The following is a 27,552-nucleotide window of genomic DNA, read 5'->3' on the forward strand; positions in this document are numbered from 1 at the left end:
GCCCGGACGCAGCCCTGCCGCGCTCGTCCGTCCTTTTTTGAAATGTCCCAGAAGGCGACTTTGAACTCCGCGGGGGTCTTTTCTCCGGAGGGCCCCGTGGCGGCGGCCCTCGGGATGCGCCCGCGCCCCACACCTAGGAACTGCCGCGCCCGTGGAGGGCAGGAGCGCGGCCCTTTGTACTGGCCTGCCAGTCGGCGAGTAGGGCATCTGCGGCCCAGAGGCACAAGGCGTTTCCCGGTCAGGGTGGGCCCCAGCGGATTTCTGCACCTTCTTGGGCACCCATGCATGCCCCTCACTATGTATCACTGACTCCCGGGTTTGGAACGTCCCTTAAGGCAGGAGGACTGTTTTCTGAACCTTTGAATTCGCAAAATCCAGGTAATGGGCCAGCTGAGCCAGCCAAGCAGTCTGCTGATGCTTAACCGGCATCTAGGACAACCCAGCTGAGTAAGTGACCTGTGTTCAGACACCTTCACTGATAGGACATCAGCACGCCTCCCCCGCCTCTGATTCCTGTTAGGGTGGCACTGGCTGTGACAAACATACTGCCTTTCAGTGCACTGTTTAAAACCTCTTCCCGGAATGTTTACCCACTGGCCTCAGTTCTGCCCTTCGGTCTCTAAAAGCCAGCCTGGTTTCTCTTCTGCAGATAGCTTTTTAAATATTTGAAGGCAGCCAGATACTTATCTACCCACAGCCCCTCTTATCATAATTAAACATGTCACCTTCTAGCTTCCTGGCTGACTGTTCCCTTCCCTCTTCCAGCCAGAACAGTGCTTGGGGCTAAAGAGGTTTGTGTTTGGCTGTGCCTGCCCCACTACAGGCTTTGGAGAGGTCACACTGACACCTGGTTTTCTGAACTGACTCTTGTTTGCAGAGATGGAGTCCACAACCTACCCTCTCAATTTGAACCTGAAAGTAGAGGAAGAGGAAGAAGAGATTCAGAGCCGGGAACTGGAGGATGGCCCCGCAGATATGCAGAAAGTACGGATCTGCTCAGAGGGCGGATGGGTAAGTGAGGAGGTGTGGAGTTCACACAGCCCTGAGCGGCAGGCCTTGGGAGCCTTCTCCAAGTCTCCTCCTCAGGCAGATGTGGGAAGCAAAAATAGCCCAGCCCGGTGTGTTTGCATTCCTGAGAAAAGAGCCCTGTGGCTTTAAAAGGCAGTGCACAGAGTGGAGGAGGTGGTTATGGGAACAGTCCCTTCAGTCATGCATCTTGTCATCCTTAGGTTGGAAGACCTGGAAGCCAAGACAGTGTCTCTCTCATTCCCCATGTCTTCTGCTGGATGCCAGGCATATTGTAGGCACCAAATAGTTGTTTGCTAATTTATTGCTGGTGGAAGGAAACTACGTTAAGTAAGACTGGAATCATTGAGCTGACAGGAGGGCAGGTTAGGCAGGTGGTTGTGCCTGAGTGCCTTTTGTCGTAGTCCACACAGGGGAAGGGCCTGTCCAGCTGTCCTGGATTGACATGGTAGGCAGCAGGGAAGAAGTTGTAGCATGCACACCCAGGATAGTGTGGTAGAAGTACGCTTACACAACTATAAACACAACAGATAGTTATAGTTATGTTGTAGATATTCACAGTAGTTCCTGGATTTCCTGGTAATTAGGCATGAACAGTAAGTGTTGTAAATAAGCAACAAACTGCATTCCTTTTCTCTGCTTAGATTTCTACTGAGTATAAACATGATCAATAAACATAATATCCTTTGTTTCCAAGAAGAGTCCCTATCCCTAGAACCAAGGTACTTCCAAATTGTTCAGTCCAGCCCCCACTCCCACCCCACATGAGGGGACTGGGGTGCAGAAAGCTTATCTGCTTTGCTCCAAGAGAATACATGTACACTGACATTTGTTCTTCAACACAGGTCCCTGAAGTATATCCTTCAAAGTAATGTGTTTTACTCTGTGTGTGCTATGCCTCAATAAAAAAATCAAAAGCTATGAACCCAGGCTCTGGGTTCACCACCCTGGTGATGGAGGCCATGCTACCTTTGTCTCTTCAGTGTTCTTTACCCACCATGTCCTTCTTCCCAATTCTGATCCAGGCAGGAGTCAGGCCCATGCCTGGAGCAAGGCCCCAAGGGAGCAGAAATCCTGGGCTTTGAGGCTAAATTGGTTTACCCAGAACATCCAATGGAGTAGAGGACTTTGGAAAACAGATGCAGAAAACGTGACTGTGTTGAATGATGGGGAAGGAGCAAAGTGAATACCATGCTTGGGCTGGGGAAGAAGGAAGTGACCAGAGGAGCTGAAGGAGGGAGCCCAGCAGCTTGCTGGACTAGGGATTGGGCATTCGTGGCCTCCAGGCAGTCTGCCGTCCATCCACAGTTGCTGAGCACAGTGCTGGGCTCATGCCTTCATGGAGCTCCTAGTCTTGTAAGCAATACAGAGAAGTAAACATAAATAATAGTGAGTACAGTGTGCAGGGTGTGGTGGTGGAGATAAGGGAGGGAACATCTCATTTAGGCTGGAGACTGCAAGGGACTTCCTGGACAAAACCTTGAGCAGTGAACAATTTTGTCCCCCTTTCTCTGTCCCTGGACTTTTGACAATATCTGGAGACACTTGGTTGTCATAACTTGGGATGGGGAGTGTGAAATCCTACTGGCATCTAGTGAGTAGAAGCCAGGGATGCTACTGAACATTATAGTGCACAGGATGGCCCCTCTGCACACACACAACAAACAATTATCTGGCCCAAAATGTCATTTGTGCTGAAGTTGAGAAACCTTGCTTTGGAGCATTAAACTAGGAGAAGAAAAGAGTTGAATCTGTTTTTTAAATAATGTATTTTGGTTGTGGAGAATTATGTCAGGGTGATCAATAAAAGCTTTTCAAGCCTAAGAACTGTGATCCATATTAGAATAAAATTCCTAATTTTGGAATTGGCATGAAATATAATTTCAAGTAGGAAAAAGAAAAAAAAATGTACTTTGAATGGTATCTTAGTCACCAGTGGAATCAGCCAAGGGAAGGAAGGGGGTTTGCCCTCCAGGCAAGAGGACAGCTCTAGCGAATGCACTGGCAGGGAGTGGAAGGGGACATAGCTGCAGAAGAAGGCCAGGCTTGGAGCCAGGGTTAGCCAGGAGGATGTAGTATGCTGCAGGAGGGGTTTGAGCTCTTAGCTCTGAGGAAGGAGTCCTTAGCCCACCTTTCTAAGGGAGGCCTCAGGCTGTCCACAGCCACATGCCAAGGCCTAAGTGGACTGTTAAGAAAGGTTAGCTTTGGAATCAGACTTTCTAGCTCTGTGTCCTTGGGCGTGTTACTTAACCACTCTGTTTCCTTACCCATAAAAAGGAGGTAATGATTCTCATAACCCTAGTTTGTTTAAAGGATTCAGTGAGAGAATATATTTATGTGAGGGAGTGCCTGGCACGTAGCAGGCACTCCATCAGTGTAGCGTACAAACTCAGTCTCCTTGGATCCCTGCCATCTTTACTGGGTGGTTATAAGGCTTCAGTAAGGCTGTGCAGTGTATAAACGCTTTACAAGTTACCCTTCGAGATAAGCCTTGGAATGCCACCTTCCCCAGCAGAGCATGGCAGTACACACAAGCTAAAGGAAGTATACCTATCCAGTGAGTCCTTGATCTTCTGAGGGAAGGGAGGAGGGCAAGGATTGAGGGCCCCTACCTGCAAGGCCAGCAAAGGGTGTCTGGAGGTGGTACGCAGACTGCCTGGCTTCAGGGTTTTACACTGGCTGGCCCTGTTTACCTTCTGCTGTGTTCGGCTAGATAAAAGGGCTCTGTGGAGTAAGGGGAGGCCTGCGCAGCGGGGCCTGGCTGAAGGCTTGCTCAATTCTCACAGAGGCTTGCTGTGAGGAGAATTTCTAAGCCACTGCACTGTGCCTCCAGAGCATAATGTGGGCTTGTTTGAAGATCCTGCTCGGTCATAAATGGGAGATAAAGCCCGCACCAGCCTCCAGCCTTCCTCTCACAGCTTCAGGGCTCCTGACACCTGATGTTGTGACCAGACCAAAAATGTGCTGCCCCCTAAGAGTATTGATAGCCCCTCTGAAATGACAGGCATGGCCAGTCCTATTCCCATTTTATCAGCAAAGGGAAAGGGACTATAAATAGGTATGGCCTAGATGTGGAACATCCTAGGGAGAAAAAAAGGCCAAAGAGAGAGTTGTTTAAAGCCTGGGAAGTGGGAAGGGAGTGAGGTGGAAAATTCCTGAGCTGACTGGCTTACCAGGTCGCGAAGTCAGAGGAAAGCCTGACGAGCAATTCATTTTCACCTCCTGCTGTTTCACACTAAGGGATTTTTGTCCATGCTTACTCAAAAAGAGTAGGCTTGGTTTTGTGACAGGTAAAATTTAATGACTCTTTGAAACTATTCCAAATGGAACAAGAGAAGGGAAACTCAGAGAAGGTTTACTTAGATCATTTACTCGAAAACACATTTTGTTTTATTGTTACTTATTTATTTTTTTAGAGACGGGGTCTCACTCTGTCGCCTGTTGATTTTCAGCTCCTGGCCTCAAGTGACCCTCTCTCCTCAGCCTCCTGAGTAGCTGGGATTATAGGCACCTGGCTCAGAAAACACCTTTTTAAGTGACTGCTAGCTACAGGAAGTATCCTAAGCTTAGAGAAACAAGGAGTGAGCACAGGTTCTTCCGTCAGTAAGCTCGTGTTCTCCAGGAGGGAGAGACAAACTGAAAGAAAGAAAACTGCAGCACCCCATAGCACAGGACAGGGTGGGCTTCCCAGGAGCAGGATGTCTGGGCTGAGTCTTGGAAGATGGCCGGGCGTCAAACAGGCCAAGAGTTGGGGGAGGCCCTCTGAGGACCAGAGAGAACACAGGCCAAGGTGTAGGGGCATCAGGAATGGTTTGTTCAGAGAGCTTCAAGAAGCTGAGAACAGGCAGAGCATGGAGGTTGGAGAGAGTCCAGCTGTACCGTCAGGGAGGCAGCTCTGCTCTCCGTGTCACTGAAGCCTTGGTGTCAGGCAGTGCTGGGTTCAAACTGCAGCCCTGCCATGTATTGGCTATGCAACGTTAGCTTGGAAATGAGACCTCTCTGAGCCCATCTCCTCCTTGATTAAATGGGGATGTCTCTGCTCCACCACAGGGTTGTTGGGGGGGAATAAATGAAGCCGTTAGCAGGTCCTTTCCTAACACATGATCCCTAAGCACAAGGTGCTGTGGGCATGGGCAGAGAATAAGTGTGTGTCCTGGGGTGAGGGAGTAAGGGCCAGTGTAGCTGAGTGGCTGATGGTGTCGCGACACCCGGAGATTCAGCCGGCTATCCTGATGCTATTTTTGAAGCTGAGGAAAACAGGACCATGTTCACCCAGGTCCAAGATGCAGCTTTTGGAAGTAGCATTGAAGGCAAGAATGCACAGTAACCGGCATTCACAAAATATGATGAGCTTTAGAGCAGGATTTTTAATGACTGAAAGAAAAAAAACATAGGAAAAGTAAAAGCAAATTATTTAAAAAACAAAGGAGGTAGGCTTGGGTGACTGAGCCACCTTCAGCTACTGAGTCGTTGTCCCTCTGCTGGGGGCAGGGAAGGGGAGTGAGGAAGCAGGGCAGGGAAAGAGCACAGTCCTTAGGGCTTTCTGCCTACCTGGTCTGGGATCAAAACAAACTGTCACGTCATTATATAAATTAAGCTCTAATTAGCCCTTCTCTCCTCCTCCTCCTCTTCCTCCCTCTCCTCCTCCTCCTCATGCTCTTGTGGATTGGAAAATCCCCTTCTCTCACTGGCTCCTCCCTGGATCTCTTTGGGTTCCTAGTCAAGCCCTTGGGTTAGTATCCTTGGAGAGGGAGTGCCTGGGAAAACCATGAAGATCCCATCGAGAGCTATAATCTTATTTGAATGTACAAACCCACCTCACCCTGCCCTGGACAGAGGTTCATTGAGGGCAGAGGGTGTGGGTAGGGATGGGTGCAGGTGAGTTTCTTCTCTAGGGTCAGGGGTGAGCTGTGAGCAGCTGTCACTGCAGTACATGAGGCTATGACATCCAGTGTCTCCCAGGCAGATGGACAGCAGGGAGTTTTCTTCTCAAGGTGCTGCTTTCCTTATTTGTGAACTGAGGGTGGTAGCCGCAGTAATGAAGGAAGAACGTGGCAGGGTCCAGAAGGACCATACTCGTGCCCTCGCTTGCCTCCAGGACCACATGAATATGGACAGCCTGGGCCAGTGCCTCGCCTGATCTGCGAGAGGAAGGGCTGAGCCAGGTTGTCTGTAAGATCCAGTCCACTCTGAAAGTCTGTATCTGCACGTGCCTATTCGTCATTGAGAAAGGCCTATTCCCTGTTCCAGGTGCCGGCCCTATTTGATGAGGTGGCCATATATTTTTCCGATGAGGAGTGGGAAGTTTTGACGGAGCAACAAAAGGCCCTCTACCGGGAAGTCATGAGGATGAATTATGAAACTGTCCTGTCCCTGGGTAAAGCTTTGTTTTCCTTTGTTTCCTGGAAACTCTGAGCCCAGAGAATTGTTTCCACATCTCTTTTCTTCGGTGTATCCAACATCCCTCTCTCCTAAACTTGGACTATGCTTCCTCCATGTCTGCCCGTTTAATTTCCTATTTCTGAATTGGACAGTATACAAATATTGTGTCCTCTACTCAGCAACTCATGTTACCTCTCAGAACTGAAGGAGGATTCAGCCCAGGCATTTGCATTTTTTATTTTTATTTTTATTTTTGGGTCAGAGTCTCTCTGTCGCTCAGGCTGGAGTGCAGTGGCATGCTCATGGTCACTGCAGCCTCAACCTGTGGGCTCAGGTGGTCTTTCCTCCTCAGCTTTCAAGTAACTGGAACTATAGTCATGTACCACCACGTCTGGCTAATGTTTTGATTTATTATAGAGATGAGGTCTCGCCAAGTTGCCCAGGCTGGTTTTACATCCCTGGCTCAGGCAATCCTCTTGCCTCCACCTCTCAAAGTGCTGGGGTTACAGGCATGAGCCACTGTGCCCAGCTGCATTTTTTAAAAAACACACACAACCTTAGAAATGGTGCAGAGGATCTGGGCCTGTGCCTTGTTTTTCCTTAGGAGGGAAGGCAGGCCTCATTGTTACCCTGTCAGCCTCAAGAGCTGGGGGACATACCCCCCAAAATGTTTGTTTCCCTCACTACATTGATATCATTCATCTTATCAGCAGAATGTAGCCATTTAGAGGAATTTTCCAGTTTGCTCAGACAGGTGTCTACATGTTCACTGAATCAGTAGCTGCAGCCACCCACTGCCCAGCTACATGCAGTTCTTGTGTGGTTGCTAGTACCACCCCTCATTAGTAGAGATCCACACATTCCCTTGGACAGACTTATCTTCCCTCATATTTTTCTGTAAGTACACCTGAGCCTTTTCGCCTGGTCTTTCATAAGGATGGGAGGGTGCTTCTTAAGTATTATAAAGTATTTATTTTGGTAGTGCTCCAGGCAGTAACACCCAGCTGTTGCCTGTTTTATTTCCTGTAAACAGAATTCCCATTCCCTAAGCCAGACATGATCACCCGCCTGGAAGGGGAGGAGGAGTCTCAGAATTCTGACGAGTGGCAGCTCCATGGAGGCACCTTTGCAGATACTGCGAGTAAGCCGATCCAACATCTGTCCAGCATCCAACCATCAGATGGGAGCATTCAGTTTCTGTGTACATTCTGTGGGGTATTTAATTGTGAAATAGAAAGACAGCGGGCTTTTAAGTTTAAAAATCTCCCTCTTTTCAGTGCTGTGTGGCCTCAGGCAAATTCTTTCCCCTCTGAGCCTCCACTTCCTCCTCTGTCAGCTCTGGGTAATAAGGTGTGATGTGTGACCCTCTGTGTGGACAAAATAAAATGAGACTTGTACAGCATTTGGATCAGCATCCATCCTGGGTGAATGGGGCCACCTCAGTTGTGCAGTGTATGCCTCTACAAACTGAGGAGTCGCGAGAGGCACATACTTCCTGAGTTACCTGACTTCCTGTCCACTTCATCCTGAATAGAAAGAGCAGTAGCTGCCTTAGTACACATTTGAGCAAATGCATCTGAAAGGCACCTAGTCCTTTATCAAGAAAAATGGTTAGTAGGATAGCAGGCAAATAAATATACCATAACTTCCAGCCAGCCAAAATATTTTTCTCTAAAGGTAAGAGTTTAACATGCCATATTTCCAATTTTATTTTATTTTATTGTAGAGACAGGATCTTGCTTTGTTGCCCAGGCTGACCTCAAACTCCTGGCCTCAGGTGATCCTTCTGCCTTGGCCTCCCAAAATACTGGGATCACATGCATGAGCCAACTGGCTGAAAAATGCCATATTTCATTCACTCTAAAATAGGTTTTATTCCCCTACTGCTTTACCATCTCTGAAATTGAGAATGCTTCTTAAAATCAATGTGTGTCATGGCTTAATTAGTAGCTTTTTTTTCTTTGTAAATGCACATAATGATAGATCCTCCAACTGATGGCATTTTATTTTCAGCTTCTGTGACCACCTTCTAAATATAAACATACAATGAAACGCAATTCTATCATTGGTGTGCAAAAACAAATTTTCTGCCTTAAATAAGCTTAACTTTGCTAAGTGTGGTTTTTGTTACAGGATTTCTTGATTCAAGGGATGTGATTCAGCCCATGATGCATATGAATCTCTCTAATATTGTGTAGTAATAAGGGTTGCATTTGGCTTCTCATTCATATAAAAATTATTTAAACCCAAACATGGCCCCAAATCATTTTGTCCAAGCTTGATGACTATGTTGAGTTCCTAGCTCTGCCACTTAGACTCCCTTTTCTCATCTGCAAAGAAGGAACAGTGACACACACAGTGATGGAGAGATCTGATATGGGTGATCCATGTAAACTGGCATAGGGATAAGGATTTAGGCAGTGTTACCTGTTATTCAAGTTACTACTTCTGGTGAACCTCAGATTAAGGTAATCCTGGCATTGCAACCCAAAAAACCAGGACATAAGCATTTTGTTTACTGGCATTGTTTCTGCTCCTCCCTGTTTGCCTCCCAGAAAATGAAGAATCTGATGTGAAGCCTTCAGAGTGGGCGAGCCCAGTGAACCCCACCTCGCAGTTTCCTCAGCCCCAGCACCTAGACAGCCTCGGTCTCCGTTTGCCTCGAGACATCGCAGAGCTGCCGGAGTGGAGTGAGGGGTACCCCTTCTACATGGCAATGGGCTTCCCAGGGTATGACCTCTCGGCTGACGACATAGCTGGGAAGTTCCAGTTCAGCCGGGGCATGCGCCGCAGTTACGACGCAGGCTTCAAGCTCATGGTGGTAGAGTATGCTGAGAGCACCAACAACTGCCAAGCCGCCAAGCAGTTTGGGGTGTTGGAGAAAAACGTTAGAGACTGGCGCAAGGTAAAGCCGCAGCTCCAGAACGCCCATGCCATGCGGCGGGCATTCCGAGGCCCCAAGAACGGGAGATTTGCTCTGGTGGACCAGCGGGTGGCCGAATACGTCAGATACATGCAGGCCAAAGGGGACCCCATCACCAGGGAGGCCATGCAGCTGAAGGCTCTCGAAATCGCCCAGGAGATGAATATTCCAGAGAAAGGGTTCAAGGCAAGCTTGGGTTGGTGCCGAAGAATGATGAGAAGATATGACCTGTCTCTGAGGCATAAAGTGCCAGTGCCTCAGCACCTGCCAGAAGACCTGACTGAGAAGCTCGTCACTTACCAGCGGAGTGTTCTGGCTCTGCGCAGGGCACATGACTACGAGGTGGCTCAGATGGGCAATGCAGATGAGACGCCAATTTGTTTAGAGGTGCCGTCTCGGGTGACTGTCGACAACCAGGGCGAAAAGCCTGTCTTGGTGAAGACACCAGGCAGGGAAAAACTGAAAATCACAGCAATGCTTGGCGTCTTGGCTGATGGGAGGAAATTACCTCCATACATCATTTTAAGAGGAACGTATATCCCTCCTGGAAAGTTTCCCAGTGGGATGGAAATCCGCTGTCACCGGTACGGGTGGATGACTGAGGACCTGATGCAGGACTGGCTGGAAGTAGTGTGGAGACGGAGGACTGGGGCAGTGCCCAAGCAGCGAGGGATGCTGATCTTGAACGGCTTCCGGGGCCATGCCACCGACTCTGTGAAGAACTCCATGGAGAGCATGAACACCGACATGGTGATCATCCCTGGGGGTCTGACCTCGCAGCTCCAGGTGCTGGATGTGGTGGTCTACAAACCGCTGAATGACAGCGTGCGGGCCCAGTACTCCAACTGGCTTCTGGCTGGGAACCTGGCCCTGAGCCCAACTGGGAATGCCAAGAAGCCACCCCTGGGCCTTTTCCTGGAGTGGGTCATGGTCGCGTGGAATAGCATCTCAAGCGAGTCCATTGTCCAAGGGTTCAAGAAGTGCCACATCTCCAGTAACTTGGAGGAGGAAGATGACGTTCTGTGGGAAATTGAGAGTGAGTTGCCAGGAGGAGGTGAACCACCAAAAGAATATGATGCTGAAGCCATGACTGTGGGCAACTAAAGGCCGAGTACAGGTAACCACTCAGGAGCAGACCTCCAGCACCTTTGTTGGTTGATGCATTGGTGTTCTGCAACTCCTTTTCTCTTTCCGTTATATTTGTTTTCAAGTTCTCTTAGATCCTGCAGTGCAGTCATGTAGATCACAAGCCTGCAGCATTTTCTCCTTTATGTGAAACTTTATTGCTTGGCTGACTTTGTGTGTATTTTGCTTTGTGGCCTGAACCCAGAACCACTTGTATAATATCTAAAATGAACAAGAGTGAGATGCCAGAACATTTCATCTGAGAGCTGTAAGGTTGAAGAAAATTATTTGAGCCTGAAGGAGCATAGTCTGACATTGCTCGGTTCACACAAAGCTTTGTCTGAAAAGCCAGCTTTTTTCTTTCCCCTGTAGATTGTGCTTAACATGTAGGGCCAGTATGTATGCCAGGTATGCTTCGGACAGTCGTACTTACTTTTGCTGGCCTGCAGGACTCTTGATATGAGGAAGAGCAGAGTGTGCCATCAGTACGATGTCTTCTGGGCCTCAGATCTCAGTCCTGGGGTGGTCTCCAGCATGCCCACCAGGGAAATAAAAATAAATAGCTTTTGCTTGCTTTTTCCCAGGGAGCTCAAGGGTCTTAACATTATCTTAGTCTCACAATGACCTTCACATGGAGTGGGCAATGATGATAATTTCTTGGAGTCAGCAGATGTATGGGGGAAGGTATTTTTAAACTGAGTCTTTGCACCAAAAAAAAAAAAATATATATATATACATACAGAGAACATATCTAGGACTCCAGTGAGCAAAGTTTGACAACTGAATATAAAACACCTGGAAGTTGGGTATGGAAGAGGAGCAGCCATAAAGGAAACAGGGAGTGGGGGCCTAACAGAGACAGCACTGATGACATGAGCCCACAGCCCCCACAGCACCCATCCTCCAGAGAGGAGGAGACTGACCATGTACAGTAGGGAAACGGAGAACAACAGCTCCTTTCCTTGTCATTCCTGTTTCCCTCATTGTAAGTTGATTTGTTCTTACACTTGCTGTATTACATGAAGAAAGAAGCCATCCCCTTTACAGAGGACCTGAAACCATCTCAATATATTCTTTTTCTTTCTTAAAAAGTGTAATTATGCATTTCCGTTCTCCTTGCTTTTTTCTCCAAATGAAATGTTAATGGAAATCTTTCTCCCAGTTCATGCTGTAAAAGTCCGTCTGTGTTTCAAAGAAAGACATCTCCTTCCTCGCCCCCAAATCAAATTGTACTCATGTCACTGAACCCCATTGTAATTTTGGGATCCCTGGAATTACAGTGGAGCAAGAAGTTCTTACATGTATGTTCAAAATCACCAAAATTGTTTTCTTTTCCTCCCATGTCCCCTTCTCTTTAAGAAACCCCACGAATTCAGCTTCCCTTTTCTGCTGACCTTTTCTTATACTGCTTCCAGTGGATATCAAATTTTGAATTACAGTGAGTTTTTATCCTTTTCTTAGTTACCTTTTGCTTTTTCCATCTCCTTGTTGAATAATATTTTTGTGCATTTTTAATTTTCTAAGCTATTTACTACTTCAGGGACTAGGTTAAAAACTGCCACAAAAGGAAAGGAGAAAAAGCCCTGCTGAGCTGTAGCCGTGAATGTCGGCATTTAGGTCCCACTGCAGTTGGGAACTTTGCTCTTCCAGGCTGCCTGCATTCTCTGTCCAGCTGCTGAGGAAGTGATGGGAGTTGACAGACATGGAAATCTGACTAATGGGATTAGTGTGTTTGTTAAAAGTTTTAAGAGATCTGAGGCCAGGTAGGGTGGCTCACCTGTAATCCCAGCAATTTGGGAGGTGGAGGTGGGAGGACTGCTTGAGCCCAGGAGTTTGAGACCAGCCTGGGCAACATAGCAAGTCCTCAACTTTATTTTAAAAACTCCAAAAATTAGCTGGGCATGTGGTACACACTTGTTCCAACTATTCAGGAGGCTGAGGCAGAAGGATCACCTGAGCCCAAGAGATTGATATTGTGGTGAGCTGTGATTGTGCCACTGTACTCCAGCCTGGGGGACAAGAGTGAGAAACTGACTCAAGAAAATAAAAATTGTCTTAAGAGATCCAAAAATTCAAGGGTTCATTCACAATTAGGTTCTCTCTGTTTTCTAGCAAATGGAACTGTGATTGAAACAGCTGGGGAGGAAAAGCCTCAAGAAGATGGTTCCTGAAAGTAGGATGCACAGGTAATAGCAGGAAGAGGCCCTGGGCTCTGACCAGCCCGGGTCCGGACAGCAGCCTGGGCTTCCCATCCTGGAACGCGGCCCACCCTGCCCCACACCCAAGGTGTCAGAAAAGCCGAGGACCCTTCATTTCACCAGAGACATGATTGGAAAAGAAACTGCTTCTGACCTACTTCTTGTTTTGGAAGTTACTCCATCTGTCCATCAAAAGAAACCTGTAAATATGAATGAACAAGGTATTTCCTGGCGAAGAGACCATTGTTCAACACCAACAAGAGATGCATCATATGGGCACAACTCCAGTGTTGTCCCTTCTGTGAAGAAAGCCTCAAGTTTTATTCTGCCTTTGAAAATGCTTCCAAAAGTAGACCTTGTCCCTACCCAGGTCAAGACTACAGAGAAGGCTTTGTAGAAATGTGTCACTTATATACACCTGCTACTTACACATTTCCTCTTTTGGAAAAATGAGATACTAATGATAATAACAAAATTAAGACATACTGGCCTGGTGCCAGCAGATGGCTTTTCTATAGACAAACTAGGTTAGTGTGGAAGATATAGGTTAAAATAAACTATGCTGTTTTATTTATCTTCCCAATCTGGTTGGCAGCTAGACCTTTTTAGGGCCTCGTTTAATGGCCCTATTTTTTTCGTTATTATATTTAATGATAGGACAGGACTTAGTACACAAGCTCTTCTATTTCTCAGGCTGCCTGCAGAAGAAGTCATTATAAATTACCTGCTGTTAACATGGTACATGGCCCATTGACTCATCTGATACTTGTTTTGTTAATTTCTTTAATATTTTTATCACGGGGCAGAGGGAGGGTTTGGACCTTTTGCCACAGCTGTTTCTAGACTTCTAATCTGTCCTGCAGGAATAGGTAGGAGGTCATTGAGTTTTTACACCATAGTGATTTGCATTCCCACAGAAGTCGAGTGTTATGAAAACATTCCTTCAAAGCTATCTGTGCTACAGAAGATAGGCCAGAACCTCCTAGACAAAGCCATTGCTAGTAATGTCATTCCAATGTCAGATCTGGATAACAGGCTGCCATAACCACTTTTCCTTCCCGTACTCAGCTCACCTGTATATTAAACTGTTCTTGGCATCTCGAAACACCTATTTCTACTCAGGTACTAATTTTCCTGTTAGTGACTCACCTTTCTGATCTTTGTAAACCAGTTTTCCTCACTTAACCTCTAGTATCTGAATGACTTTTAACATTTGAATTATTTCCCCGTTTGGTTTTATCTGTACTGTATTCTTGGTCATCTCAAATGGCATTGTAAACCCAGCTTTCCATTCCAGATGTTTCCATTCCTTCTGATTCTACCTAATTTTTCATCCACTGTTGTAATTGCTGGTCCTTTCTTCTTTGTGTCTTATTTTTCTTGCTTTGGGAGCTTAAGAGATTTTATAAGACCTAATTTTGGGTTCCTGCCTTGGAGCCATAGATATCCTGCCAAGAAGAGTAGAAAATGGGTTCTCCTGTTTCACTCCACCAACACCTCCGTGAGTCTCATCATCAGCCGAGAGATGATGCCTTACAGGTTGCATAGCACTGGAACTTTCCTAGAGTGATGGTTGTACTGTCAGGGTTTTTCTGGGCTCATTGTTCCACTGACTTAATTATGATCTATGCCTAACAGAGCCCCAGTACAACTATTTTGCAGAACGGCTATTTCCCTAGAATTTCTATAGCACATATTGAGACATAGTTGTACTCCTTAGTAGATAGGAACTGACCCCAACAATAAACTTTGATAATAAAGACAATAGGCTATGGTGGCTTTATTTAATTACCTGTTAGCATTGCGAAAAGTTACATTCCAAACTATTGGTGACACTTTATTTTCCATCCAACTTGGTACCCATATATCACACTTTTGATAATCAGATAAAGTGTTCAGGGGGATGCTGTATAATATGGATGTCTCTGAAGACAAAGGGAAGAAAATATGTGGTGCGGGTCTGGTGTAAATATCTCTGATTCAATCAATCATGTTTTAGATGCTCAATTACCAAAACACATGAAGGAACTCCATAAACGGACATGACTTTAAAACGAGTGAAAACATGCTAACAAGTTGATGGACAGAAAATAACTTAAGAAAGCATGATAAACTCGGAGTTTATGTTGTGTGCTTTAGTTGTGTGCTTTCAGTAAAATCAGTCCTGACAATCTACTGTGCCCATAGACTCAAGAAAATAAGTCGTTTGCTCTCCAAGAATAATCGAGATGATATTTTTCCTTTTTAAACCACCAGAATTAAATGCTGAGCCACTCTGTGGGGTTCCCACTCCAGCTCTGACCCCTACACTAAGCTTCCTTTACCTTACTCTTCCTCCAGGAGGTATTGGAGGATGAATTAAAGAGTGGACAGACACAGGCATTTATCTGTGGTCAAAGGTAACCATTTAGAAGATAATCCGGGAACATCCCAGTTACCTCAGGCAATGGAACAGTGTTTGAGGAGCTGTGTGCTTGGTTGATCACAGCAGCGGGTGATAAAGGTGATAAGAATGTACTAAATTAGCCCACCACCTGCCTGACAGTAAAGCAGGCCTTATCAAGCCTGGTTTTGCACGGACACCTGTAGCTAGAAGACAACTGATTGAATTCCAGCAGGAAAAATAAGCTTTATTCTAAGTCTGAAATTATCTGGTTTCTAACAGCTTTTTACCTCACTGAAATAATTATTTTTCTAAACGATGCTTGGTAATAAGTACTCAGGATTTTTTTTACCTAGTTATAGAAGACACTGCACTCAGAATCCCTAAGCTGGCAGTGGTGTTAGAGGCGGAGCCAGCCTTAGGCAGAAGAATTAAATCTTTCAGGGGCTCTCTTGAAAATGCTAAATATTACTCTACCTTCCTGCCCTGTCCTCAATCTCATCTCTCCACTTTAGAAAATAATTTGAGAAAACTGGCAGGGAGAACACAGTTTAGAGTGTAGACCAGAAATATAAGAGGCAAAGGGAGTCCTCACGGTCTGTGGTTCCACCAGGTGGGTAGATGACTCTAAGAATTTAGGCCAGGCCCTAGAGAGTAGCGAGGAATTTTCCTGTTTGGAGTTTCCTCTGTGCTACACTGACCCTTCCAGGGCCTGCCACTGTAATGGCAGCAGGACATGGCCAGGTCTTGGCTGCCTCTCCACCTGTGGAACTCATGAACTCCAACATACTCCCTGCACAGCACTGCCAGGTGTACAGGCAGTCCAAACAAACCACTACATTCATAAATGAGTGTCAGCTCAAATTCTTCCAACCCCTACAAATTCTTAAATGTTACCTCACCTAAAACTCTAAAGGGATAGTGTCAAGGACTGAAACTTAACTGCTGATTTCTTTTTTTTAGTCTTAATCTACACATCACAAAAGAAAGGGCATACCTTATGGGAACCTGCTTTTTCATCTCTCTCATCTAATACATTCTTTTGAAAAGTCTCTGCCAGGATCTTATAAAACAGGGCCTTTCATATTCTGTAGACGGTAGTATTCCTCACGTTTACTTTAGTAAACAACAAGAAAGTTTTCTCCCAAAATGTTTATTTGTCACATTTAAAGTACAAAATCAAATACACATCCAGATATGTGGACCATATATACATACTATACATACATTATTTAGACCTATGCAGACCATCTATACATTCTAATTCATCCATCAACACTATCTCTTGAGTAAAAAGAAGCATATCTCAAAAAACAAAGTTATCAATAACACTGTCGCATATAAATTAATTTTACTTTATCACTTGAAAGGACAGAAATCGATATTTCATAAGAATAGGTAAATTACCAAGTATAAATCCAAGTGTATAAATTCCTTATAACACATTCTATAGGAATAATTCATAGATTAACTTGCCAATCAAAGTCTGTGGGCATATTGACTAAAAAAACTTGCATTATGGGAAGACATTTTTATAAGTTTAATTGCATTCCAAGAGTTTTGCTTATTTTTATTTTAGTTTTAAATGCAAAGGGCTTTGTTTTGTCTAACAGCACAGCATTTCCACATTATATTTTCTGTAGAGTTGTAATGATGACTCATTCGGAGGCTACCTGTAGCTGTTAGAAATTAAACTGGTTACTAAAGAAGATATCTGGTTTTTAACACTGCAAGTTATTTCAACCAAAATGCAAGAGCACAATTCTTCTGGAGAAAGGCAGAAATTTTAGACTTTTAGATACAGAATATATGATGTCACTGAACACATGGATGTCCTGCTGATCATGAGGACTAAGTTATAACAGTTTCTTTGTTCTAGAATGTCATCTATCTTACATGCAGACCAGAGGACACTAAGCCTCAGGTGCCTAAATATCTCCTTCCAGGCACAGAGCTTTACTGTGCCTTCTCCCACCACTGGGAACACATACATACAGAGATATGGGTCATTATCAAAGATTTATATGAATGGCTTCACAGTAGCAACACAAAATGTACTCAACGGTCACATTTCCATAGGAAAAGTTATATATACACTATACATTTCAGCCTTGAAATGTGGACCCAAAAAACATTCAATTTTCAATAACCAAAGAATATGGTGAGGGCCCCACACCCTCCAATCCTAATTTAGCATAGCAGAAGTCCTTCCTTGGCTGCCAGGCGCTGGCGGTGGACTTTGTCCTGCTGTAGCTCTTCGTGATTTGGGTGCCAGAGCTTCATGATGATCCTTTCGATGTTAAGGGCATAGACGGTATGGGTAGGAATGACTTCCCGGTGTACCTGGGATCCAAAAATGAGCATGTTCCCAATTTTACTTTATTTGTTGGAAAAATAAGTCTACTAAAGTATAAGTAGGGTTTATCCCTACAAGATATACATACAACCCCTAAACTATGTCAGAAGAAGCTAATGAATCCCAAATCAGGAAACAAGAAGATAACAAGGTTCTGAAATAGGAATAAAGGAACAAGGGGATGTTTTTGTCTTGTCTTTCACTGGGGAGGTAGAAGATGGGGGAGGAAAATTAGGAAGGACTCCTGGGCTCAATAGCTGAAAAATGAGCTCATATTAATGACTTTAAAAACAACCAATAAAAACTGAAAAACCCCAGACCTAGAAGTAGAAACAACTAGTGAATATCTTTGCAGACTTGAAGAATTGTTGAATCTCTCCGTAAATCTAGATAAACTTTAAGGAGCCAAGAGTTACCTGCAAAGCTTCAAAAAGGTCGTACATGTTCACTGGAGGCAAAGACGCAGGCAGAGTGTCCCCAGAGCACGCCAGCAAGAGCGCAGCCTGCTGCTCTGCATCATCAGGGGGCGGGTGGGACGCTGGGTTCTGACCCACACAGGGAGCAGAAAAAGCTGGAGGGCTGAAAAATGAAGATACAGAAATATTTCCGGTATGAAGACAACTGAACCAACCAGCAGAGTAGGAGTGGCCTGCTAGAATTTTTTTTAATTCTTTAATAGAATTAGAAATCCATTCAATATATACTAGTGCATACATGCACAGTCTCTAAATTTAATGTTAAAAGGCAGCCCATCTATCAAACTGGAAACAAATGGAATGCAACTACATTGATCCTCCTTCCTTCAAAATGCTAAAATACTGACTTAGCTCAGTATCCGAACCAAAATTGTTTGCAGTCCTCAAAGGGCTTCCAGTTGAAAAAGCTAACAGATCTTAACTAAAGGAATATGAAATTAAAAACAAGTAACTTGGAGAGGAAGGTGAATGATAATAGAGACAACAGGCTCAGAAATCAACAGCAAGAGAAGATGATACAGCACAGAAGAAGCACCAGACAAACATGGAGGGTGGAGAAAATTAACCCAGCCTTGCCAATTTCCCAAAATAGAGCCCAGACACAATACAAGCTGAGGAGTCCGGCATGGTTTCTACATCCTTACATAGCAGGGGATCACCTACACAACTCTGAGGAGCACACACACAGGTAAAACAAGAGGCCACAGCTCAGAGGAGAGCACAGAGGAATGTTAGCGTGAGACTGAAGCACTGGACAAAATCAGAGCAGCAAGCAGCCGAGAGGCCACAGCCCTCACGGGGACTGGCCAGCAGTGTAGAGTGCTCGGGGTCCCACCAGGGTCAGACACTGCTCCCAATATCACCCACTACAAGGAGACAAGTTTTTGGTTTGGTTTTTTTTTTTTTTTTTTTCTGGAGAAGAATGATTTACAAATGAAAACAAAGAAACCCAAACAGGTATGCCTGAATGAGATTTAGACAACAAATCACCACATATGGCAATTGAAATAGTGAACCTAGTTTAAGCGAATATGGGTCTGTGACCCTATACAGAGGTCTTCAGAGCCAGGAGATGGGCACTGGGGTACAGCCTCCCACGTGTGGTGCCAACACTGTCTGCCTTGTCCAACCCTTGGCTTTCCTACCCGCACCCTGTCTTCCCTTCCTGTTATTTCTTCACCACCATCACCCCTGCCAGTCCTCCCAAACATACTTTTCTCTCTGAACTTGCATCTCCCTGTTTTCTTTACCTCTCTTTTTCCCAACTAACCAGATACAATCAAAGAAAACTCAGTCACTTATATTAATGTTTTTTTCTTTCCCAAAGGATTACAATTCAGACCAAATGGTGGTGGGGGGTGGGAGAATGGAGAAAGGGAGGTAGAAAGGTAAGGAAGACCACATAGATGAAGGTAATCCAGACTGTCTACAAGGGGTGACTTGACATAAGAGAGGTCGTGAACCCTCAATGGTGTGAGGACACAGGAATTCCAGAGATGAAATGAGAGAAAGGTCTACACAGCAGGACACCAAAGGCAATCTGATGACACCAGGTACAGGCCACTATCTTGAGCTACAAGAGCCAGACGACCTGGAGAAACATCTGCCACTCCTCTCCCTCCTCCATCAAGAAACAGCCTTCACTAACAATCACAGGCTATGCTTCTGACTGGAAGCAGGTCCACTTCCCTTGCAAGGCAGGTACCATCAAGAGCCATCAGGATGCCACTCCACCTCAGAAAATGAAGGGCACAATCTCATTATATCCACATGCAGGTGCCAAACTCTGGAACTTCACTTCTGATTTTAAAAAGCATCAAAATAATTCACTAGGCATCATGCAAGGATAAGACTAAAGAAAATAAAATTGTACTGTGTCAAACACAATAATCAACTGTTTGACAGTAGTCAGTCTAAGAGTAGTGAAACCAACTACCAAAGGGTGGAACAAAAATCACAAGAAACTGTATTTACCTTTCTATTAAGTTGTTGTAAGCTACTACACTATTCTTCAGGTATGGCTGTGGGGTTACATTACTACCAAAGGCATATTTAAAATGGCCATCGCGTAACCGATATGCTTTTCTTCTTGACACAACTGATGTCAGGATATCTTTAAGGTGATTCTGTAAAAACAAGAAAAGAAAAATTGCATGATCTCTCTAAAAATGAATCATAAAACTTCCATCAACCAAAAAATGTTTATTGACATTTAGATGGAGATGTAGAATAGGTTAGTACATGCTAGAATCAAATGAATGTTAACTAAAGAGCCACAGAGACACACCAGGGGAGAAGGAAGGTATAGTAAAGAGTGGGATGTGCTTATTTTTATTTAATTGCTCTACATGAAATTTATTTTCAAAGTTTTTACATCTCTAAATTGGCTTCTCTCTCTCAAAAATGATTTTTAGATCACTTTAAATAAGATAAAAGTACAAAAACAAGTAAATTTTTTTAAAAAGAGGCATGAGACTTGAAACTTGGTTTCAAATGGGACAACAAGCAATCTACCAAAATCTTTGCATGCAAAGAAACTTGGTTCTCTCAAAAGTCATAAATAGCAGATATATAGGAAATAAACACACAAAAAATTAAGTACTACTTGATTTCTCTTCATTTTTATGAGAGCCAAGTATATAAGAAAAGGCTGGAAAATGTAAAAATAGAGAACTAGTCCCAGCCTACCATTATTAACAGGGGATCCAGGATCAGGCAAGTGTTTCAATTATACCAAAGAGACTGGCTTATATCAAGACATTGTTGTATTCTTTAGAATGAGTTTGCACCAGAATTCATTTAATGTTTATAACCTCCTGAGACAGCTATTGTTATTTTTCGGGTACAGATGAGGAAAATGGAAAGGAATTACCCAGTGTCACCTGACAGCATCTGTGCACTACAGACCCCAAGGAATATTGTGTCAAGTAACTAAATGGATACAATGAATGCATGAGTGGAATAGTGTGCTGAGTGAGAAAAGAATTCCACTGTTCAGATGCCAAGTCTATTGCCCTCTAAATGCTGTACCACAGCAAACACAAGTGTCTTTAATCTTTAGGATTTGTGATCTCATTTCTTTCCTTAAAAACTGTTCCCTTGTTGACAGATTAAACATGAGATCAAACAGAAGTGTTATGCCATAATTAACCTTTTTTGAAAAGCTTAGTCTACTAACTGGAAGCAATTATTTGGATGGTGATGTCTTTCTCTTCTTAAAAGAAAACAACTGCAACAATGATAGTCCGGTGAAATCAGAGTGACATCTGGTTCTTTTCTTGCGATATCAACTTTAAACAACATGCACAAGCTTGTCACAGTCAATCTGTAAAATTATTTTTGCCAACAGCAAACCAACCTCCACTGCATAGACAACAGCTGAAACGGCCTCCTCAGTGACATTGTCCAGTCCATGCTCATACGCAGTCACTATCATTCTCCCTTCCAGTTGGCCCCGAGTGGGAAGCATCATTGTGTGGGAACACAGTTTCAAGTCGTCATCATCTTGGGGATCCTTTGCCACAAACTGCTGGGCTCCTGAGAGGGGGTTTTGAGGCTGGAATCTATGCTATGTGGAAGAAAACTTCAAAATTATTCATTAAAGTGGCAGGTAAGACACAAATGAAAGTAACACATGCATTAAACTTGAGATCCTACAAAAATCGCACTAAAACTATACTATAAGGATTTTAAAAATAATAACAATAATTTGTGCCCAGTCACAGATTCACACCCATTAAATGGTAATAACAAAGACATGAATTAAGGAGAATAAGGATAGCATACACAGCAGTTTATTCTATTCAATGAAAACCTTGGTGACCACAGAATGCAGGGTCCTGTGCTAAAAATAACAATTAGGAAGAAGATACAAAACTATATTCAAGCAAGTCAGAGCATTTTAAGTATAACTTTAGTAAGTAGATTCTAGAAGTACAAACATAACAATTAATGCTTCAATTACTAGCTAGCCAATATGACAGATCTAGTAAATAGTCTAAGATCATGCTGTGTAGTGTAACTATTTAATTGCTGTTATTTTCTATTTACCTTTCAACACAGAACCTACTCAAGATACAGTTACACTGTTTAAAACAGTTTTTCTCGGGCAAGAATGCTACATGCATCCATAGCCTATAATTTGTGTGACAACATCAAGGTTGCTTTGTTCTTACAGTAGGGAAAGTAAATAAAGTAGAAACCAGGAGGCATTCACAGGGTTGGGGATCATCAGAAGTCAACATGGCAGATTAGCATCAAAGATGGAGTTACTTTTGTCTCCACAATCTGCCAACCCACTAAACACCCAAACAGAACAAAAAGAAGGAAGACTGGATTCCTGCTCCTCTGACTGCTTAAGCTAGGACACGGACCTTCTCCTGCCATGGGTGTTCCTCCTCCTCAGGCCTTCAGACCGGAAAGGAATCTACACAATCCGCCTTCTGGCTTGCAGGTGTCTGAACTACACCACTGGCCCTCCTGGTCTCCAGCTTGCAGATGACTAATTGTGGGACCTAGCCTCTGTAATCATGCCCATCAATACCTTATAATAATCATCTTTCTTGGACACAGAGACACACACACACACACACACACACACACACACACACACACACACACACACACCACCCTACTGACCGGAAAAAATAACAAAAGTAAAAAAAATAAAAGTTTTTCTCAATCTTTTTTCATTCCTAAAATCTGAGCCTTCCTCTGACTCTGTAAGCTCACTTGTATTCTTCATCACCACTGGGAGGTATGTCCTGGTATCTTCTCCTTAGGCCAACAAACAAGATTTTGTAGTGAAGATAGTTTGTCTCTGTTAAAAGCTTATCTTACAAAAATGTTATTTCTCCATTTTCCAAGTATAAACTGTTTTAGATTGAATATGCCTTTTTAAACCAGGCAGCCTCTCTGGAGCCCTCCAGATTGGTTATTACTAATATAAAGCATAGAGCAATAGGAAATAAATGTTGGTATTAATCAATAAAGCTATCAATATCCAGTCAAACGTATAAAAAGGTGACTTTTGGGAAACCTTTTCCCCTAGAGATAACCTGAAAAAAGCAATTTATTCTGAAATGTTTACACATTTTGTAGCTAAAATGCCTTCACAACATCTCTACTGGTCCCTGAGAGGCTGAAGGCCCAGCTGGGCATCACCAGGATCCTGCTAGAGCACTCCAGGAATAGATGTCTCAATGTGAGAACATTATTCATTCAAAAAAAAAATATTCCAGAAGAGAAAGAACAAAGGCATAGCTTTGACTATCTGAAAAAGCATTAGGTACTAGTGATAATATTAATAGTTAAGCCATAGCAAACAAGAATTATAAGAATTCAGACACCTAGGATTCACAATCCTTGAAACCCTTTTCTCCCAAATCATGACCCCTTTTTTCAAGTCTACCACCAGTATTTTAATATTCACATCAGCTCTTCCCTCAGTCATTATCTAAATCTATCAGAGAACAACCTACATCAAATTTCTGACGAACAGACGAAAGCTTTTTCTTTCCCTTGGGTTTTCCAGGTTTGGCTGCAGAACCTCCCGGCCAGGGCAAAGATCCAGCACCCTCTATGAGACAGAAAAATAACCATAAGTGAAAATAATGACAATTAATAACTGCAAAGTTTGTTTTCATTCTGGGCTAAAGAATGCTCAAGAAAAATAAATAATAAATGTTTAAATTCAAATATTCTCTACTTCTCTAAACAAAATTATAAATTCTCTCAAAGTACTTTTTCTAGCTATAACCAAAAAAAATTTTAGCAAGACAAACTGTTTCTTATTAATGTTTATCAGATGTTTTGTTTATTAGTAGTATTATTATTATAAAAGTAGGACAGAATTTGCTGGTCAAATTAATGAACTGAGCACATGCATTTATCTCCTCTCTCCTCCAAGACCTTACTAAAATAGAGAGGAAAGGAAGGTAAATGGCCCAACACAGACACCAAGGAAAACAAGTGGCCAACAATAAGAGACCTCCACAAACATCTAGGCTGGACTAAAAGGATGCAGACATATAAAGCAGACAAGACACCCAGAAGCTGTGACCTAGGCTAGGCAAAGGTGCAAGTGAGGCAGAAGCACGTTGGCCTGCCTGGTAGAAACCCATGAAGAATCTGGATTTGGAGATTGTGAGTGCAGTGGAATCAGTAGGAGGCCAATAAGGCTTAATGAAAAGTCTATATTCTTTTTTTTTTTAGATAAGGTTTTGCTCTGTCATCCAGGCAGGAGTGTAGTGGTGACATTGTAGCTCATAGCAGCCTCAAACTCCTGGGCTCAAGTGATCTTCTTCACTAATCCTCCCGAGTGGCTGGGACAATAGATGCATGCCACCACACCGACTAAGTTTTGTATTTTTCTATAGAGATGGGGTCTTGTTATGTGGTCCAGTCTGGTCTCAAACTCCTGGCCTCAAGCGATCCTCCTGCCTTAGCCTCCCAAAATTGGCCAGCCAAATGTCTATATTCTGAAATCATCCACGCAAACCCCTTCCCTCACCCCTAGGACTGGGCTCAGTACACAATAAAAGAGTGGGGGCCAGTGTTCGAAAATTAAGAATTTAGGACAATGACGGTAGAGCACCACATCAAGTGCAGGCCCTTCTGTGCAACTCAGTTCACATACCCACAAAGGCAACCCTGCTCACTCCCACACACAGAATGACACAAAGCAGGGTGTTTCTAAAAGGGGGGGGGTGAGGAAGGTAGGGAGGGAAAGGAGGACACTTCTCTAGTTAAACTGAACATTTCTGGGACTTACTAAGGTAGTAGGCATGGATGCTGGCACCCTAGAGCAAAGCTCTCTGCATAATGGTATCTGGGGGACCCCAGTTCAACATATGGCTTCCCGCCAGCTTACTCTAAAGCAAATCTCCAGGTTTTATGCTTCATTTTCAAATATGAAAAACACAACAAAGAATTTTCAGACATCTGATGATACTTTATAACACAACAAGAAAGACCAAGCTAAACAGAAGTCCTAGAGAGGAAATGCAAAAGGACTTGGATACAGTTTGGTATCCTTAGAAAAGTTGAGAAGGTATGTATCTGTAACACAAGAAGATGCTACAAAAATTGCTGAATTAAAGGATGCATTAAACAGAAAGGCTAGGCTGGGCACAGTGGCTCACACCTATAATCCCACAACTTTGGGAAGCTGAGGTGGGAAGACTGCTTGAGCCCAGGAGTCTGAGACCAGCCTGGGCAACACAGCAAGACCCTGTCTCTACAAAAAAATAAAAAATTAGCTGGGCATGGTGGTGTGTGCCTATAATCCCAGTTACCTGGGAGGCTGAGGCAAAAGGATCGCCTAAGCCCAGGAGGTCAAGGCTGCAGTGAGCCGTGACCATGCCACTGCACTACAGTCTGGATGGCAAAGTGAGACTCCCACTCAAAAAAACAAAAAGGCTAAAAGATAAGAATTGAGAAAATTGAAAATCTCAAAGAATAGAGAACAATCAAGAGACAGATGTCTAAAATCAACAAAGCCAGAAACAGATTTAAGCAACTATGAGGGACCTGGAGTTCTCACCAGAAGAACAAAAAACAAAAGCAGTTGCCTTCAGGAAGAGGTCAGGGGGTGGGAAATGCTTTTTAATCATATAAAACTTCTGTATGATTGAGCTTTTAAAAATCATGAACATATATTGTTTAATTAAAGAAAATCAAAGAAACACACACTCATTATAATACACTTGAAAAAAAAGACCCAAAAAATTTTTAAGAAAGAAGAAAAATCACCCATTGTCATAATAAAATGTTTCTACCATTCTGATAGTTTTGGAAAGAAAAGGTTTTTTTTTGGTTTGTTTGTTTGTTTGTTTGTTTTGGTGAGTTGGAGTCTCACTCTGTCGTCCAGGCTAGAGTGCAGTGGTACACTCATGGCCACCCCAGCATCAACCTGCTGGGCTCCAGCCATCCTTCTGCCTCAGCCTTCCAAGTAGCCGGAACTGCAGGCATGCATTATCACACCTAACTAAATTTTTTATTTTATTGTAGAGATAAGGTCTCACCAATGTATTTAATTTTCTTTCTTTCTTTCTTTCTTTTTTTTGAGACAAGATCTTGCTCTTTATGAGTCCAAAGCGGATGATCGCTTTAGGACAGGAGTTCAAGACCATCCTGGACAACCTATTGAGACCTTGTCTCTACACATAATAAAAAATAAGCCTGTTGTGGTGGAGCATGCCTTTAGTCCCAGCTCCTGGTTATGCTGAGGTGGGCTCAGGCAATCCACTCACCTCGGCTTCCCAAAGTGCTGGGATTACAGGCTCAGCCACCAAGCCAGGCCGGAAAGAAAAGTTTTTAAAGCTTTGAAAAAACATTCTCAGTTCTTCAGTTGAAAAAGAACTGTTTGGGAAGGCAAGTCCTCTTCTCCATCACTGATAAGGCCAGCCAGTCTTAGGCGATTTCCACAGAAATCTATTCCTGATCAATGGAACTAATACTAGGGTGTGACAGAAAAGATGTATGAACCTTCAGGGAGTGATGCAAAGGAGCAGCCTACAGACTCAAAGCTCAAGGCTTCTCAAAGATGCTCAGGACGAGGAGGCAGAGCAAGGAAGGGACCAGCATTAGCAAGAGGAAGGCTTCGTAGCAGCACCCAGATTTCAGTTTTGATCCCACACTTCTACTTACTAGCTGGGTGGCCTCTGGCAAGTTTCTGTTTTCTTTTGTTTTCTCTTCTCTGAAGTTTGTTTCCTAATCTATAAAGAGGTGAACACCTCCCCTGCAGAATTGGTGTGAAGGTTAAAGAGTATGCATGTGAAGTGTCTAGCATGCAGTAGTGACACAATAAAGTTATCTTTCCTACCTATTCAGAAAAATAGAAAAGCACCCACCCAAAATCATTAAGTGCAAAGAACTGTATTTTACTTTGAATAGAAATCATCTAACAAATAATAATTTCATTTTGAGGAAATAAATTTTTGTTTGATGAAGAAATATACTCACAAAATCTAAATGGGGTGCTCCTTCATTTATTTATTCATTTAATTTTTATTTTAAAGATGTGGGGTACAATTCAGGGTTAGGTATATAAATGTTGTTTATGCAGGTACCCTTGTTGATAAGGTGTGCCCCTCCCCCCTCATTCATTTTTAAATAGCCACTAGCAAACATTCAAGAATTTCAAAGGTTTTTAATCTAACTTAAATCAGTCACCCATACATCATATTTATATGGCATTGTTTACTTTTAGAAGCATTTTTTTACAAGTTTTTTCATCTGCTTTTTTATAATCCTACAGTGTAGATATTACTGTACCTATTTTATAACGGTGAAAGCTAAGAATGCCCAAGTGATTAACTGTATTATGTAGGCAGGTGGCAAAACCTAAATTTGAATCCAAGTTCCTCGACCCCTACCAACGAGGGGTTTTATTTCTGACCATCCCACTTTTCTCTTGACTATGTGGCATTTTACAATATACCTACCTAAAAAGTAAGGTCTAGAGCCGAGCTTGGTGGCTCATCCTGTAATCCCGTGCCTTTAGGAGGCTGAGGTGAGTGGATTGCCTGAGCCCGCGGGTTCGAGACCCACCTGGGCGGTGAGACCTCATCTCTACAATAAATCAAAAAATCAGCCGGGCATGGTAGCGCATGCCTGTAATACCGGCTATTTGGAAGGCTGAGGCGGAAGGATCGCCAGAGCCCAGCAGGTCGAGGCTGCGG

General features: G+C 43.6%; 2 protein-coding genes across 3 annotated transcripts in view; one reads left to right on the forward strand and one right to left on the reverse strand.

The window, feature by feature from the left end:
* Positions 1-879: 879 nt before the first annotated feature.
* Positions 880-14,419, forward strand: POGK (pogo transposable element derived with KRAB domain). 2 transcript variants are annotated; one of them, XM_021709326.1, is made up of 5 exons: positions 880-1,011; positions 6,277-6,403; positions 7,442-7,549; positions 8,973-10,448; positions 12,569-14,419. In XM_021709326.1, the coding sequence occupies exons 1-4, from the start codon at positions 880-882 to the stop codon at positions 10,433-10,435; spliced, it is 1,830 nt and encodes a 609-aa protein (XP_021565001.1). In that variant the 3' UTR covers positions 10,436-10,448; positions 12,569-14,419. The 2 variants fall into 2 exon arrangements, with proteins under 2 accessions (XP_021565001.1, XP_021565002.1); XM_021709327.1 differs by lacking the exon at positions 880-1,011 and having other exon boundaries at positions 5,874-6,403; positions 8,964-10,448.
* A 1,755-nt stretch (positions 14,420-16,174) lies between these two features.
* TADA1 (transcriptional adaptor 1) overlaps positions 16,175-27,552 on the reverse strand; it is an 18,524-nt gene continuing 7,146 nt past the window's right edge. Inside the window, exons 4-8 of the mRNA XM_008051446.2 lie at positions 23,350-23,447; positions 21,228-21,437; positions 19,844-19,995; positions 17,810-17,972; positions 16,175-17,380 (exon numbers count right to left, since the gene is read on the reverse strand). Coding sequence (XP_008049637.1) covers positions 17,228-17,380; positions 17,810-17,972; positions 19,844-19,995; positions 21,228-21,437; positions 23,350-23,447 — 776 coding nt within the window. The 3' untranslated portion in view covers positions 16,175-17,227. The remainder of the gene's footprint in view (positions 17,381-17,809; positions 17,973-19,843; positions 19,996-21,227; positions 21,438-23,349; positions 23,448-27,552) is intronic.

Source organism: Carlito syrichta, unplaced genomic scaffold, assembly GCF_000164805.1.
Source record: "Carlito syrichta isolate Samal-C Ts95f unplaced genomic scaffold, Tarsius_syrichta-2.0.1 Scaffold173424, whole genome shotgun sequence".
Lineage (NCBI taxonomy): Eukaryota > Metazoa > Chordata > Mammalia > Primates > Tarsiidae > Carlito > Carlito syrichta.

What these genes read in the sequence shown, in the direction of transcription:
- POGK (XM_021709326.1), top strand. Translation starts at nt 880, where the DNA reads ATGGAGTCCACAACCTACCCTCTCAATTTGAACCTGAAAGTAGAGGAA. An exon ending in TCTGCTCAGAGGGCGGATGG is followed by an intron (nt 1,012 to 6,276) that starts GTAAGTGAGGAG and finishes TCCCTGTTCCAG; the next exon opens with GTGCCGGCCCTATTTGATGA. An exon ending in TGAAACTGTCCTGTCCCTGG is followed by an intron (nt 6,404 to 7,441) that starts GTAAAGCTTTGT and finishes TCCTGTAAACAG; the next exon opens with AATTCCCATTCCCTAAGCCA.